The sequence below is a fragment of the Xyrauchen texanus genome, chromosome 34 (genome assembly GCF_025860055.1).
Source record: "Xyrauchen texanus isolate HMW12.3.18 chromosome 34, RBS_HiC_50CHRs, whole genome shotgun sequence".
NCBI lineage: Eukaryota > Metazoa > Chordata > Actinopteri > Cypriniformes > Catostomidae > Xyrauchen > Xyrauchen texanus.
The window spans coordinates 26,822,735-26,839,684 of record NC_068309.1 but is presented as its reverse complement, the minus strand read 5'-3'; the positions used below and the strand labels follow the sequence as shown (position 1 = coordinate 26,839,684).

Here is a 16,950-nt window from a genome sequence, read left to right as displayed (position 1 = left end):
TTACAGTAGCATTTTTACAGTGAGCTTATTAGGCCATAACTGCAGGAGAATAATATTTCTTAAAAGAGTAGCACTTAATGTGCATTATATATATTTTAATTTCTTAGTGAACAGGTTTTAAGCATTTTTATATCTGGTTATATGCTGCAGATATATTAAGTCATTTCTCAATGGTAATTCATTTAGTAAATACATCTTTATGTGGCTTTTTATGAATATAAAGTGCACAGTAGAGTTCACTTTGACAAATCAATTATTTACTATTTATAATCATTCACTATTGTAAAACAAGTCCATTTGAGAGGACTAAATGTGTGAAGAGACATTACTTGCTGACCACTTGCACATTTGTTTGCATGCAGAAGATTTTACAACAGAAATAATTTCGAATTATTTAAATAGACTTAGAAACATTACCTTCAAATATGTACTATATAAAGTCTTTAACCGGTCATTCCTGTGGTCACCATTGCAACAAAATGGACTTATTGGTTTTATGTGCACTCCCTGCGGCAATAGTTGACATTTGCAAACAATCTTATGGAACATTCGTCAAACTTAATGAAAGTTACAAACATATAGCCAAGATCCAAAGCTAACTCTTGACAAGCATCAAATGTGAGTGACCTTTTGGCGCAAGTAAAACATAGTTACTTATTTTAGGAAATGTGACATAATGCATAGGTTAAATCCTTGCTGTTGTTTTTATCCCCAAATGAAAAACATACAGAAGGTCAACTGAAGAAAAGCTCAGTGAGTCTTCTAACAGCTACCTCAGTGGAAAATGTAACATCAGAAGCCAAAAGTCTTTTACAATAATAACCCCAGTACTCCATGTGGCAAGGCAACACATTACTGACAATGAGCAAACAAAACAAAAATATGATGGACAAAAAATCTCATCCCAGTAGATAACTTTCTGAATTGCATGACTGCCATCTGCTGAACATTGCAGTCTATTGTGAAGCTAATACTTAGTAATAAGCAAAAATCATCTGCTGAATGCATTAAATATTACATATGGAAGTAAAATGATGGGTCTCTTTTTTTTTTTTTTTTACAAAATATGTTTAACAACAATATATATTAAGAGACACAATATTAGAATTTACAAATATCCATTTATTCATTTAGCAGACACTTTTATCCATAGTGACAGTGACATTCAATGTACTTCACAGTTTGCTGCAAATATGCAAGGAAAACACAACTTAATAACTCTTTAAAAAAAAAGAAATTTAATGAAATAATTTATGGACTGTAATGTTTTTAAATTCACCAGCCTCAATCTCACAGCACTAAGCTTTTCACACTGGCTTAAATAGCTCTCTTTAATTGTGCATACAGGTCAACCATTAGAATGACTGAACATCAGTCTTGGCCTTCAAAGTCAAAACACAACTAGGCAAACACTGAAACTTAAAATGTTCTCTTTTCTCTGAAACTGAGCATAATCAAGCCAACCCCGTCTATTACAGGCAGATCATATTCTAAGATACATGATTACAGTTAAATATGATTCAGTTAAGATAAAAATATTTTATTCAGTCCAGATATAAATGATTAATGGAATAGTTCACCACAAAATGAAAAATCTCTCATCATTTACTCACCATCATATCATCCCAGACAGGGTTGGGGAGTAATTAATGGGAATATGTATTTAAAATACAAAATATATGTTGCTGTATTCCACTACAGTTACAATTTAAATCGTTGGTAATTAGAATACAGTTACATTAAAAAAGTAATTTGATTACTGAAAAGTTTACTTTGCATTTAATTGTCTTTTTTTATTTTTTATTTAATATTTAGTCCTTTCAGATGGAAAACATTTATACATATAAATGATGCGATCCAAAGTCCATTGAACAGCGGTGAAACACTTTCTTATGATGTGTTACATTCATACGAGCAGACAGAGAAGTACGTTTGAAGTAAGTTTGGAGCAGAAGAAATAGAAATAAACCTTGTGTAAATTGTCAGCTTTATGCTAAACTGAAATGCTATTTCTAGCCATTTTACATGCACATGTTACCAGACATGATAAAAACATTTTATCAAGAAAATTAAAAATTGTTCCTAGTAAGACCTTTGATATTAGAGCAAAAAAATCATATTCTTTTTGTTTTGTTTTCCTGTAAAAATATCTAAAAATCTTTAAATGAAGATCAGTTTGATTCATCTTGTTTCAGAAACAACACTGCATAAGATATTTAGGTTTTTCAGAGAATGTATTTTTAACGTGTATTTTGTACTGTACTGGTAGTTTTTATAGTCAAAACAAGTGAAAAAATCTACCAGTACTGAAGAAGTTATCCAAAGTATTTAGAATATGTTTCTGAACTTGAGTAATTTAACAGAATACGTTACAAATTACAGCATGTATTCTGTAATCTGTAGTGGAATACATTTCAAAAGTAACCCTCCCAACCCTTATCCCAGATGTGTGACTTTCTTCACTCTGCAGAACACAAATGAAAGTTTTTAGAAGAATATTTCAGCTTTGTAGGTTCATACAATGCCAAAACTGTGAAGCTCCAAAAAGCACATAAAGGAAGCATAAAAGTAAACCATTTGACTCTAGTGGTTTAATCAATGTCTCTTAAGCGATCTAATCAAATTTGAGTGAGAACAGACCAAAATATAACTACATTTTGACTGCCACTGCATTCTCTGGGCACAATCATGATTTCAAGCTTGATTACACTTTCTAGTGCTTAATGGATGCGTAGAGCACAATATGGTGCTGAGATGTGTATTTTAGCTTTAAATCAGGATTGCCAAGGAGACTGCTGATGTCACAATTTATAGTGAAAAGGGAGTTCTATTTTGGTCTGTTCTTATCCAAAAACCAATTGGATTGCTTTAAAAGACATGGATTAAACCACCTTAGTTTTATGAGTTACTTTTATGCTGCCTTTGTAAAGTCACATCTGTGATGGCATAAGGGTGAGTAAATGAGAAATGTCATTTTTAAGTTCAGTAATAAAACCCTCCTCCTCCCCAGCATCACCTCTAGATCTATTTCAAAGAGATTGTATGTATGTCTAATTTTTCAGCAGCAAAAGCAGATCTACAGTTGTATGCAAAGACCAAACCTACTAACTTGTCATATCCATTAAAATACTTCAAAGTTTATTCAGAAAGTTGTCACTGAACTTTTTACCAAAGGTGAAGTTACTGCAATTTTTTTACATGGCAGTGTAGCTGAGTCTCTATCTTATATTCCTGTTTCTTAGCTTATTTGGTAGATGTGATAAGCACTTTCACATACTGTTCTCACCTCACAAGTTTATGCTTTCCTTTGTTATTATTTCAGGAGAGTGTAGTTGACTGTGCTGATCAATATAAAAAATTAAAACTTCCATAGCCTCACATCATCTTGAAGAGCATCTCAGCCCACAAAGAAGCCACTGTCCCTTCTCTTCGGAAGTCCTAAAATCTTTGGTGAGAATATAAATATTTTGGCAAAAAATGATTATATCATCCTCGCTTGAGATATTCAGTGAGCATCTCATTTAACACAATCCCTCCAGCTAGTATGAGCAGCATGATGAGAACTGCAAGTCCTCGACGGACAACCAGCTGTTTAGTGGTCAAGACATTTCCAACTGTGACAATTGTGCCAGCCTCTGCTATTCCCCCTTCTCCTTTACTTAGCTCTTCCAGGTCTGTGTTTCCATTGGCCTGGCCTTCTTCAATATGCTGGAACTCCTGTGCTACTTCTGTAAGAAGGTATACAAATGCTTTAGCAGTTGAATATAATCAAGAAACAAAATGTTTTCTTCATCATAACAACATAGATCGTTGAACAGGGTCATCATACACCATGGACAGTGAGTACCTTCATTGCAGACCTTGTTTTCCATAGCATAAGATTCATCTTTAGTCTTAGGTGCTTGTACACCTGCTCTGGTCAAGGCCTGAAAATAAGAAGGCAAGACTCATCATCATTCACCTAGAGAAAACCAGAACATTGATGAGGAAAAATGTCCCACCTCTTGAGTTGCTTTCTTCCAGTCCAATTTGCAAATTAGGATGATGAAGAACAAAGACTGCATGAAGACACACACAAATAATCCAGTCCACAAACCTAGCAAAAAAGAAGACATTAATATAGGTGTTTAGCTTGTCAATTGAATATAATAGTTCAACTATTTCTTGAAAGAGTATCGGTTGTTCTTACAAAGCTAGTGAGAGGGTTTCACTTGCTCACCCTTAAAGGGATAGTTCACCCAAAAATAAAAATTCTCTCATCATTTACTCACCCTCATGCCATCCCAGATGTGTATGACTTTCTATCTTCTTTTGAACACAAATATTTTTTAAAGAATATCTCAGCTCTGTAGGTCCATACAGTGCAAGCAAATGGTGGCCAGAACTTTGAAGGTCCAAAAAGCACATAAAGGCACATATCCATCCGACTCCAATGGTCTTCAGAAGCAATATGATATGTGTAGGTGAGAAACAGATCAATATTTAAGTCCTTTTTAACTATAAATTATCCTCCCTGCCCAGTAGGTGGTGATATGCACAAATAATGCAAATCACCAAAAAACAAAATAAGAAGAATGTGAAAGTAAAAGTGAAAGTGGATATTTATAGTAAAAAGACTTAAATATTGATCTGTTTCTCACCCACACCTATCATATCTCTTCTGAAGACATGTATTTAACCACTGGAGCATTTGGATTCCTTTTATGCTGCCTTTATGTACTTTTTGGACCTTCAAAGTTCTGGCCACCATTCACTTGTATTTTATGGACCTACAGAGCTTAAATATTCTTCTAAAAATCTTTGTTTGTGTTCAGCAGAAGAAAGAAAGTCATACACATCTAGGATGGCGTAAGGGTGGGTAAATGATGAGAGAATTTGGTCATTTCTGCCATTTCATGTGGCCTCAATAGTGTATCTTGGATTCAACTTTGAATACATGGCTAATTTCATGTTAACTGCTAATTTCATTACACAAGTCTTACCAATTATGCCCATGTTGACAGCAAACATCAGTGACACTCCAATTGGGAATCCCACAAAATAGTATCCCACAATGTTACAAAGAGCACCTAGCAGTTGTTTTCCAGCACCTCTGACAATGCCACCTGTAATGCCCTATACACAGAAAAATAAACCCTATTTTAACTTACAAAGAAGACGAGACATATAAGAATGGTTCACAATATCTAAAGTCTGCAATATAAAATAAAAAAGAAGAAACATAAACGGTCTTTTCTTTCTCATGTGTGCCATCACAGCACTTCATGTACGTACATAAAAATACACCTATAAAATATGATTTTAAGTTGATTACAACTTTGTTTTTAAGTGTGCTTTGTTAAACAGGGAGAGAAAAAAGATGGTACCAGATGGTGCAGAGGTGTCACTTGGAAAATATAGAAAGATATGCACATAGATAAACACAAAGATATGTATTTTCGATTAATTTATTTTTCTTTCTCTTCGTCTCTCACTTTCATAAACATACAAAGAAATTCGAATTTGGTAACAATAATTTGAAAAAAGTCTAAGAGAAATGTATAACCTTACCGCAATGGCATCAAATAGATGAAAGAAGCCATACATGATCATGACTTCTGAAACTCTGAAAACAATATCCCTGTGAGAGAGAGATAATGATAAAAAGATAAGGAAGTATCTAGGAGGGAGGCTGATATATAAATCTATATTATTAAAACCAATAAAAGACTGCAGTAGATTTGATCTTTTTTAGCTGATAATTGTGCTCCTGTACATAGATAGTCTCTCCCTGGTATTTTAAAACTTTTATAATTAATGAAATGATTAATAGTAAACAAACAGAAAATAATCACACAGTGCTATCTAAATACTATGACTAAAACAAATATTAATACATTCATTTAAGTAGATAGAGCCCACTCTATCTACTCACCACTTTGTCAAGGAAATCCTCTGCTATTTTACTGTGGCAAATGTATATAATATTGCAGTGGCATTCAGTATTTCACATGTTTTGAAATTCTTTGATAATTAAAATTTTTGCCTTTTTTTTTTCTTTTTCAAATGATTCAGCGTTTGGCTCAATTTGAAAGTCTCTCTGGACCTGTTAGCACAAGCAGGTTTGATGACTCAAGTGATACTGAAAGCTAACTGGCTTGAAAGGTTAAGGTATCTCTGATAATGATTGATCTCTGTACTTGCTCTGAAGCAGCAGCAGCGTAGCAGATCTAGGAAAGTCCAAGACCAATATCCTATTAATGTCATACCCACATTCACATGCTAAATCCTGCTGAGAGCTGGCATGACTGAACTGCTGTATGTTTGATTTGAATTATAAATGAAGTTTTTAAGTGTGAATTATCATAAACATGTTATCATACACACAACCTATGGGGTATTTGCATTAGATGATAGTAATAATCAAAGTAAATCCACCAACTTCCTCTCTTTGTCATCCCAATTAATTTGACATACTGGGGCGTGTGGTCAATTCCATTCAAATTCCAACTCAGGCTTTGACATGAAGCCCATTCTTAAATTCAGAATTTTGCCCAACCCTAGTGGACATGGGAGCCAAGGTCCAAGCATTCAGTGTGCTTAGCTATTTCACGTGCATACAGTACTCATCTTCTTGACTGGAGCAATGTGATTTAGAGTACATAGATTAACTTGTTGTAGAGTAAATGAATGAACAATTTGTTAAATCATTACACAGCAAAAACCTATTAGGTAAAGTATAAATTTGGAAGTCTTTGAATGCTTTACTGCTCACTTGTTTGCTCTGAACCCCACACACTCCAAAATAGAAAAAACTGTTACATTACAATTATATTAGCACTGCCACACAAAAACAAAACAACAATGTGACATTGAACAGTGGATCTCTGTAGCACTGTACTTACTCTTCTGTAGTAAAAATGTACCCAATAATGTCCTTGGAGCCTCCAATACAGGTTGCAACCACACATGAAACAAGTACTAAAAAAACAACAACAGATTATTTGTTAGACAAATAATGTAAATTATTAATGTTTAAAATTAGATTTTTAAAGGAATATTCCAGGTTCAATACAAGTTATGCTCAATCGCCAGCATTATAATGTTGATTGCCACAAAAAAATATTTTGACTCGTCCCTCCTTTCTAAAAAAAGGGTTACAGTGAGGCACTTAAAACGGAAGTGAATGGGGCCAATTTTTGGATGGTTTAATGCAGTAATGTGAAGCTTACAATTTTATAAAAGCACTTATATTAAATCTTGTGTTAAAACTTGTGTATTATTTCAGCTGTTAGGTTGTTTAAATTGTTGTTTTAAGGGTTTTAGGGTTTATAGTGTTACGTCGTCATGTCAATGAAGTTGTGTTTTTGTGGTAATCAAAATTATGCCACAAACGCTGTCGATTGAGCTTAACTTGTATTGAACCCGGAATATTAGATTCATATTTTATATATAATGTTCCATGTATAGAAATATTCAAAATAATTAGGCATGTTCAGCATCAGTTAAAGCTGTTAAAAAAATGATCACATACATCCACAGACTAAAGATACTTTGGCAGACATCTTAGCTTGTTCTGAGTTTCCAGCTCCAAGTGCATTTCCCACTCTTACACTGGCTGCCACTGCAAATCCCAGAGGAAACTACATATACAAATAGAAGATACTGTGGAAAACAACCTACCAAGTGATCAAAAAGAAAAAAGAAAACAAATTTGAACTTGGTTTCAAACTAATCAACCTACTTTATTCAGAAGATTTCAATTTATAGCATTATTTACTGAAGACAATAGTCTTCAAAAATAATGCTATAAAGTCAAAAAGAGGCATTGAAACCAGCAGCTCTGCTTTTGATGTTCTTCTTCTTTTTAACTTTGTTATACTGTAGCTTATGGTGAATAGTTGCAAAATTTTGCATTCTTTTTGGTTATTTCTGTAGCTAAATTTAATCATCTCAATTATAGAATGGATTAATGCTATGGTTACTCTGCAACAACACTGTTACCGTCCTAAAATTTCACGTCTGTGGTTTTGTTAAAACTTTTGAAAATCATCTTCTCAAAAACCACTGAACCGATTTTCACAATATATAGCATGCATATTATTTGGACACATATCAAACTAAATAGCTGAAAAATAATTTAAATAGCTGGTGCACCTCTGATTGGCTGCTCGTTTGAACCAGTAGTAGAGTGGTGCAGTTTACGCAGCCACATTTTCATGTACCGGTACACTGTTCACAGCTGTCAGGACTTGGCCAGTGCGATTTGTTAAACATATATATATATTTTTTTTTACATATTTCTTAAAAAAAAGTGTGTAAAAAAAATCAATGTGGGTTATTTAGTTACCATGTATGATTGGTTGCAGTCACCAACCCATTCGTCTCTTTTTCCACACAGGCAGAAGATAACAAAATACTATTTGCTAATGTAATACAATTCCATGAGTAACATTAAAAAAATAATCCAAAAGCAAGTCTTGGCCGATTGAGGAACAACAGAAATGTGACGCTTCTCAGTTCCATGTGTTCTACCAACAGTTTCCAATTTCAGTTTATCATTTGTGTAAATGTAGTGGTGTTTTTTGACCCATTGACCATCAAACAGTTGGTGCTGTTGGGTGTGAGGAGATCTTGAAACAAGTACAGGTGTACAGTTTCACTTGAGTTAAAGTTATGTTGTTCCAAACCTGTGGAACTTTCTTCTTCTGTGAAGAACACAAAAGATATAGCAGTATGCCCGTGTGTAAGACTCAGTCACCATTCAGCATCTTTTTTTTTTTCTTCCATAAATTGAAAGTGAATGGTGACTGAGACATTCTGCCTAACATTTCCTTTTGTGTTTCACAGAAGAGAGAAAGTCTTATGGGTTTGGAGCAACAAGAGGGTGAGTAAAAGACAGAATTTACACTTTTAGGTGAACTATCCATTTAAGGGTTAGATATTGTAACCTTGCATTTCAGAAATGTTGTAAACCTACCATATATGCAATAGTGGCCAGCTCATAGACAACAGACTGAGCCCCCAACTCAGTCTCACTGATGAGACCTACAATGATAAAAGTGGTAAGATGTAAAATACATAAAAACTGAATTACATAAATACACAAAAAGTTTGCAAACCTGCCAGAAATCCACCAATCTCATATGTCCACCACTCCACACAAAGCATGAGCATGCTGGGAAAAGCCAAACGGATGAAGGCACCCCATTCCTGCAGACAGTCATGAGACCAACCTATGGTGTGTGAGAAATTGAAAGTAACAGATGGAAACACGGCAACATTTTATTAGAATTTTGAGCTATAAGGGAAAGATCATCTGTCTCTGCAGCATAATTATCAGCAAAAAAGATAAACATCCTACAGTCTTTCATTGTTAAACTCTAAGGATAACTATCATATTATTAATGGATGACAGGGCACCTTCACATTTAAAACAACACACAACAGATTTCAGAACATTAAAAATATCTACAGTATGAAGGAAGTGTGTTATGAAATAAACCTGATCTCACATGACTCATCAAAGTTTTCCCTCTTACTTGTCAAATATTAAAAAGAAAAGATTGTGCGGCAGGACATAATGCACTGCAATTGCAAATGTGTAAGCGTTAGTTGAAGTAAAACTGGGTAAATTAAATATATGTGGCAAATTAATAAGTAAGTATTTGCCAGACAGAGAGTTTGAGAGATAGACAGTTTGACATATAATAAATATATATACATATATATATATATATATATATATATATATATATATATGTGTGTGTGTGTGTGTGTGTGTTTTTATAAATATCTTAATTAAAAAACATTTCATTGAAAAACATACAGTTCTAGAAACTTCTACAATCACAACCTTTGTGATTAACTGCTTTAATCTATTGATAAACCTGGTTTCTGTTATTAAAAACAACAATAAAAAGGGTGAGAACCTGTGTAGACTCACCGTCCCAGGTGGCTTTATGTAGGCCCCTCCAGCGGATGTAAACATAGAGAAAAACAGCCAATGAATATTGAGAAATGGTGTTTGCAGCAGCAGATCCTCTGTGAACACAAAATATGAAGATAATGAACAAATAAGAGATGAAATACAAGAGACTATGAGTTTAATGTGTCATTTCACCCTGAATTTATTTCAAAACTACAAACTATGTTCTTAGAAATTTAGAAAACCAGAATCAAAAAATGTCTTACGCAACACCAAGACCAAGCAGATGAAGAAAGATGTAGTTTATTAAAGCATTAAGGATATTTCCAGCTGCTCCTGTGATGACCTGAGGCCAAATAATACCCTAAACAAAGGAAGGCAAACAGCTCTTTAACTTTACAGCATCATATAATCTATGGACCACAAGGTCAATCAGAGACGTACTGGATTAGAGACACATCACCAGTAATGGAGCCTTTACCTGATTTTGAAGATACTTTCCTTGCAGTTGGTACATAAATGCAGCCTGGAGACAATAACAAAAAATGGTATTTAATTTTCACATTATTATCTATATGGAAAAATATTTGTTATAACTTATATTTTACAAATTAATACATTAAACATTAAAAAGCTGAAAATAGGACAAGTTCCTGAGAAATGTAATATAAGTTCATATATGTTCCAACATGTGAATATAAACCATATATATGTAGGAATTCATTGAAATATATGTATGTGTCATATATGTGTGTATTTGGCTAAATATATGTTACATCAATGGAAACTGTCATTTTTGTAGTATTTTCAAATATACACTCACTGAGCACTTTATTAGGAACACTTGTCCACCTACTCATTCATGCAATGATCTAACCAGCCAATCATGTGACATCAGTACAGTGCATAAAATCATGCAGAGACATGTCAGGGGCTTCAGTTAATGTTCACATCAATCATCAGAATGGGGAAAAATTGTTGTGGCATTATTGTTGGTGCCAGACAGGCTGGTTTGAGTATCAGATTTGTGCATGGGCATGCCCATTGCCAAGATTTGATAGCTTTGTTAATATTTTCATGCATGTGGCAGATTAATTTTTGTTATTTCCTGTCTACATCAATAAAACATGTTTTGGAAAGATGTGTGAATGATGGTGTGAAAAAGGTTTTAAGTGGTACTCACAGGCAGTGCGGGCATGAATATTTTTACATAGAGTTGTGAAAGACTGTTAGGAGAGAGAGAAAGACATTCACACAGCAAAAGGCAGCAGCGTTGACACTAGATCCATGTGATTATCACATGACCAAATTATATGTCATCATTACATCACCAACTGTAGTTTGAATTTCATTGTAAAAACTGCTGAATTGAGAAGTCAATTGGGTGTTAGTCATATTGTTGGTAAATGGATTCTCATAATACCATATATTGAAACTGCACTAATTCATTTTTTCACATCACAGTATTTAGACAAGCATTGTTTTATCAGTATTCATTAAGGTCCGTTTTGCCAATCAGGAACATATACTGAAGTAGATCTTCAATATGCCAGACCTGGCCACACTGGGGCTCTGTCTGACAGCCAAAAGGATGGGCTCGGTGTTAATGAGCAGTGCCCAGCAGGGGAAACAGGCCAACAAGAGGATGAGAATCCCTCTCTGCAGTATCACACCCACCCGCTTCAGATTATTACTCCCAAATGTCTGCAAGAGTAGAGAATTCAATTAAAATCACACCTTATAGAGCAGACAAAAGCTTAACCCTGAGCACAAAGTACACTACTGTAACTCAACACTTGCAATTATTGAACATTACTGTATGTGTCCTACCTGGGAGATGAGTGTATCACATGCAGACGCCAACCCAGCGCCAATGGAAATGCCAGTCACATTAATAACCTGTGTGAAAAAGGAGATATATAAAAATGTTATTAGTGTGTAATCCACTCAGGCTTAATACCAATCAACAACTTTAAATTGGTGAACTTTATGAACTCACTGCAATAGCCAGAGCTACTCCGGCCAGTTCGGTTTTCCCCAAGTGTCCACAGAACACAGTGCTGACGAAACTGATCAGGAAGATCATCAGCTGAGATATAAACTGAATAAAGAGGAGAAACATGATCACATTTTCACTTTTTTGATTTTTGAATATTTTAATTATTAACATTGTTTGGTCAAATCTATCATCAGTGCACTGGCATTAAAAAATATTTTTTAAATCAATGATTTGATTAAACTGTGCTCTATCCATTTGATCAAAACTAAAAACATAATGATTTATAAGTTATGGTTTAGGCTATTTTGTTAAACAATGTTTAAAAATGTATGATGTAAGCTATTTTATTCTTTTGTCATAGTGATCAATTACTATTATTATTATTATTATTGTGACCAGATACATTTGTTTCAATAGTTCCATTCACAGAGTAGATAAAAAGCTTGGATAACATCAATATACTCTACATATACTGTATAAAATGTAAATATATTTAAATTTCATTGCCGTTACAACACTGAAATTATAATTATTATTTTGTATTTGGTCTGTTGATTTGTTCAGCAAAGTTCTGACGTGTGAATACAATAAGCAGTTTTCATTGACTTTTTTAAAATTTTTTACTTGGTTTAGATTTATACATTTTACACATTGAGCATCAATTTTGACAATGAAAATTTTAATGTTTAGTCTTACCACTGGTCCAGCCAGTTTCAGCAGCTGTACAATTTCTTTTTTATAGTTCACAGGCAACAACTTCCGTAGTTTCCTTCGACATCCTCCACAAACAATATGTGTACTCGATGTTGACTGAGCATCATCACTATTCTCCTTTTTTGCGTCTCCATTTATATGAGTTACTGTTTTGATACTATCCATTTCTGAATTAATGTTGTCAGGTCTGGATACCCACGTGATTACAAGGCAACTTTATTTCGTTAACAGTAAAGGACTACATCGGCATGCAAATAATGTTCATAAAAGTCCGGTACAGAGAGAAGTTTAAATGGATTTTTAGGTGAGACACTTTAATAACTGTCTCGCAATGAGTAGCTTAGCCCCGCCTGCTTTACTCCACGAGGTAATTACATAAACAGAAGTCACTGCATGCTCAGGTTTCATTAAAGAGACACGACACATTCCGGTCCATGAGAGCTCATCTTTTGTATACAACATTTTTTCCAAAGTAGATTTAACAAATAATCTATCAAACTGCGTGTTGTTTTAATAATGGTCTTACCAATGTGCATAACTCATGTGTATAGGATATAAATTATATGATAATAATCGCAGAACGAACGAACGACAGAGCAACGTATATGCGGATCGATTATTTGTTTCGAGACCAATTTTTGTTCTCACACTAAATAATGCCGGAGCTAAATATGATATGTATTAATATGTGTTTGTGTGACGTTTGTTATACGTTTATTTAAATAAAATGGTAAGCATAACATATAATCACAAAGTTTTTTAACAGCAATTAAACAGTAGCCTGCTTAAATGTATAAAAATGGTATATATATATATATATATATATATATATATATATATATATATATATATATATATACTGGTGCAAGTGGCTAGAGTCTTTCCCATATGTACTCTGTTTTATATGAATCTATATCATCACTGTATTACTCTCATTATATCTATGCTTGATACCTTACGTGTCCAATGTTCCCGTGAGGACTAAATGCATGCTTGAGACCAAATGTACACACTTCTAGTATATCAGTTACCCTTTTGACCTGTTGATTAACCTTTTGACCTGATGAGGTTTCAAAGCTGGAACTAAGAAACATGCAGACATACAGTACTGTGCAAAATTCTTCTAAAGGCACATAAGATGTTTCACAAAAGCATTTGTCTTAAGATGGTTTTTTATATATATATATATATATATATATATATATATATATATATATATCTTCAGCTTTATGTGTCAATAGGGAATATACATTTTAAACTTCTGAAAATTCCTTTTGCAAATAGAATAGAATAGAAGAATGGTGAGCTCTGCAACATATACCATGGTCCCCACAGAGCTCCCCCCACTGAACATAGGGTCAGTCTGGGAGTACATGAAGAGACAGAAGCAGTTTAGACTGCCTAAATTGATAGCAGAACTGTGGTGAATTCTCCAAGAAGCTTGGATCCTATCTGCCAGCAACCAAGAAAAACTGTATCCAGGTGTACCTAGGAGAAATGGTGCTGTTTTGAAGGCAAAGGTGGTCACACCAAATATTGATGTAGCTTTTTTTATATTTACTGGACTTTGTATGATGTTAATTGATAAATGTAAACTTTTTATGGCATTATTTTTGAAGACATCCTCACTATGAAACATTTTCCACAAGTGTCTAAAACCTTTGCACAGTACTGTAGAACAGACATAGACATAGTAGTACATAACAGGATATCCTACCCTATATGTTTTGGGACACAAGTCATTTGCATAAACAAATGCAAGTGGAGCAATAGCCTAGTCGATATTTCCACTCAAACCACAAGTTTCACACTTCTATAAACCCTAACTGCCTGACCTGACACTTAGGGTCATTAAATAATTGTGCAGTAACAGCCCTGGTCGCCCGCTCAGAATGGGACTCAAATCGGCATCTCCGATGTGGGAGGCAGGTGCGCTAACAAGGAGACTACAGCCTCTAACGTCTTTTGCTAGTGCACCCCTTCAGGTCAGGAGGTTTACACACTGAACAGCTATCTACCAGCTGGCTTCCGTTACACTTACTCCCCCTAAACCTCACGTGGAAGTGAGGGTGCGCTAACAAGGAGGCTAAAGGCTACAGCATCTAGTGAGGTTTACACACTTCAGGATCTCACTGCATCATAGACAAATGTTATATACATGTACAGTATATCATAACTACACATAAGCTGACACTGAACTGTATCACAACAACAGTTTTGTTGGGGGAAAAAATGCCCATTGATTTTTGTCTATGGAAGTCCTGAAGTGCAACGTGAAAAAAAAAAACTCCACAATAATTCTTGACTGATTTGCCAACAAATGCCATAAGAAAATATTGCTCATTGAAAAAAAAAAAAAAAAAAAAAAAATAATATATATATATATATATATATATATATATATATATATATACATAAAGTTATGCTTTGAACTTAATTTGATGCTACATTTGCGACACAATATATTTATGAGGTATGAAGATATCAAGAGTTTATGTTGTACTCATAATATGCAGAAATTCATAATATAGAAATAATCTAGTAGGTCGTAAACTCTGAATCCAAAACGTAAACGTGTTAAACAGGCACGAATTTCAGTTTGATCTTGTTACGGTTGATGTTCAAACCTTGTTTGCTCACGTAACTGTTAGCTGTAATAAATTATATCCCCATTAAAATAAGATGGGCTTATGTAAAAAAAAAAATATATATATATATTTTAATTTTATTTTATGTAAATAACAATATTCAATAACTTTTATCTAAAATGAATAAGGGACAATAAATAAATAAATACTAATATTACAGGCTGGAAAAATAGAAATGTATTAATTTCAATATCTTATATATTTTGTATATGTTGAAATGTGACACTGGGAGGCATACACAGAAAAGTGCACCATTAGATCGGTTTCACGCTGAAGAGGTACGTTTTTTACATAATGTTTTCTCCCGTAAATATAAGCAAGTGTAAATGACAACATCATCGTATATGTCGAAAGTACTGAAGCCTTTCAACCAAAACATGAGCTCATTGATGTCATAAAATATCAGTGTGCTTTTTATTCCATCCGTTACTCCTGGTTGAAGGCTTCCGTAAATATTTAGTTCACACGTTATGTTCTACTTAAGTTTAATGGTGCACTAAAGTCTGTAGATGCACTGCACGGTTTGTTTTTTACTACTGACAAGTGTTGGGTTGATGGTAACTATTTTTCTATTATTAATTTTGACCAAGAGAATCAAAACACACAAAGAAGGCGCTGTCACTTCTATTTTGGTGTTCTAAACATTTTGTAAAGCATAAAAAAAAAAAAAATATGGGTCAAAAATGGCCTACATACATACAGAAGGCCTCCACACATGCAAAAAAAAAAAGTGCCATTAGACCCTATTTCCACCTGGTATTAAGATGCGTTTCAGGTGATCCGATCACATGTGGTCAGCGCTAAATACAGGTCTAAAAGGGGTCAAATAAATGTGTGATCGGATCACAAAATCCACATACGAATGTGGTCAAAAACGCACGTTACAACATCGCATTTGAGGTGTAAATGTTAATCTGTCCTGTATGCCTCCTGGCATCAGTGAAGCACTACCTCTTTAAAGAGTTTAAAGTTCGCTGATTACCAGCGGCTTTAAAAGGAAATAAGTACTGTATACACGACTATGAGAGCTCACAAATCTTCTTTAATGTGACCGATATGAAAACAGAAAAGAAGCACAAACACCTGAAGCTCATTTAATACAGGTAATCAACTAAAATAACAGATAACTCTGCTTGACATATTGCCTATGTGCTTAGATTAATTTCAGCCGCATCTGGGAGAAACAGCACATGTTTTGTGTGTGTGTGTGTGTGTGTGTGTGTGTGTGCTTTCTTTGTCTTTTCTGACATTTTTGTGCTTTAATATCATGTAATATCACACTTACATAGTGATTGATGTATGTCGTCATGAAACAGAGACCTTCCCCTTCAAATCAAGTGATGATTAAATGTGATAGGATCACCCGAGACGCATCATAATACCAGGTGGAACCGGGGTCTTAGGTCTACTGTATTTATTCTTACATTCCCTCTCTTGGATCAGACAGGGCTTACAAATATTCTGCTGAGTGAAACTGTCAGTGTCTTACATTACAAGCAGATTAGAGTATATGGGAACTCCGCATATAGGTAAATGTTTAGCTATTTCACTTGCATACTCATTGTGCTGAGTAAAACCTTTGACATATTGGCATGGAACCCTTTAAGGAGGAGCACATAGATGAACAATTTGTTCAATCATTGCATAAAAGTTTTATCTAATAATAATAATACATTTTATTT

General features: G+C 34.1%; 1 protein-coding gene across 1 annotated transcript; it reads right to left on the bottom strand.

The window, feature by feature from the left end:
- Positions 1-1,098: 1,098 nt before the first annotated feature.
- slc47a2.1 (solute carrier family 47 member 2, tandem duplicate 1) lies at positions 1,099-12,917 on the bottom strand. Its single transcript, XM_052104572.1, has 17 exons — positions 12,603-12,917; positions 11,907-12,008; positions 11,738-11,806; positions 11,463-11,611; positions 11,091-11,133; positions 10,389-10,433; positions 10,174-10,271; positions 9,926-10,023; positions 9,102-9,215; positions 8,960-9,027; positions 7,514-7,622; positions 6,885-6,960; positions 5,551-5,620; positions 4,983-5,115; positions 4,002-4,096; positions 3,848-3,926; positions 1,099-3,728 (listed from the first exon to the last, which is right to left on the bottom strand). Exons 1-17 carry the CDS (start codon positions 12,783-12,785, stop codon positions 3,487-3,489), a joined length of 1,773 nt encoding a protein of 590 aa, XP_051960532.1. The 5' UTR covers positions 12,786-12,917; the 3' UTR covers positions 1,099-3,486.
- Positions 12,918-16,950: the final 4,033 nt, after the last annotated feature.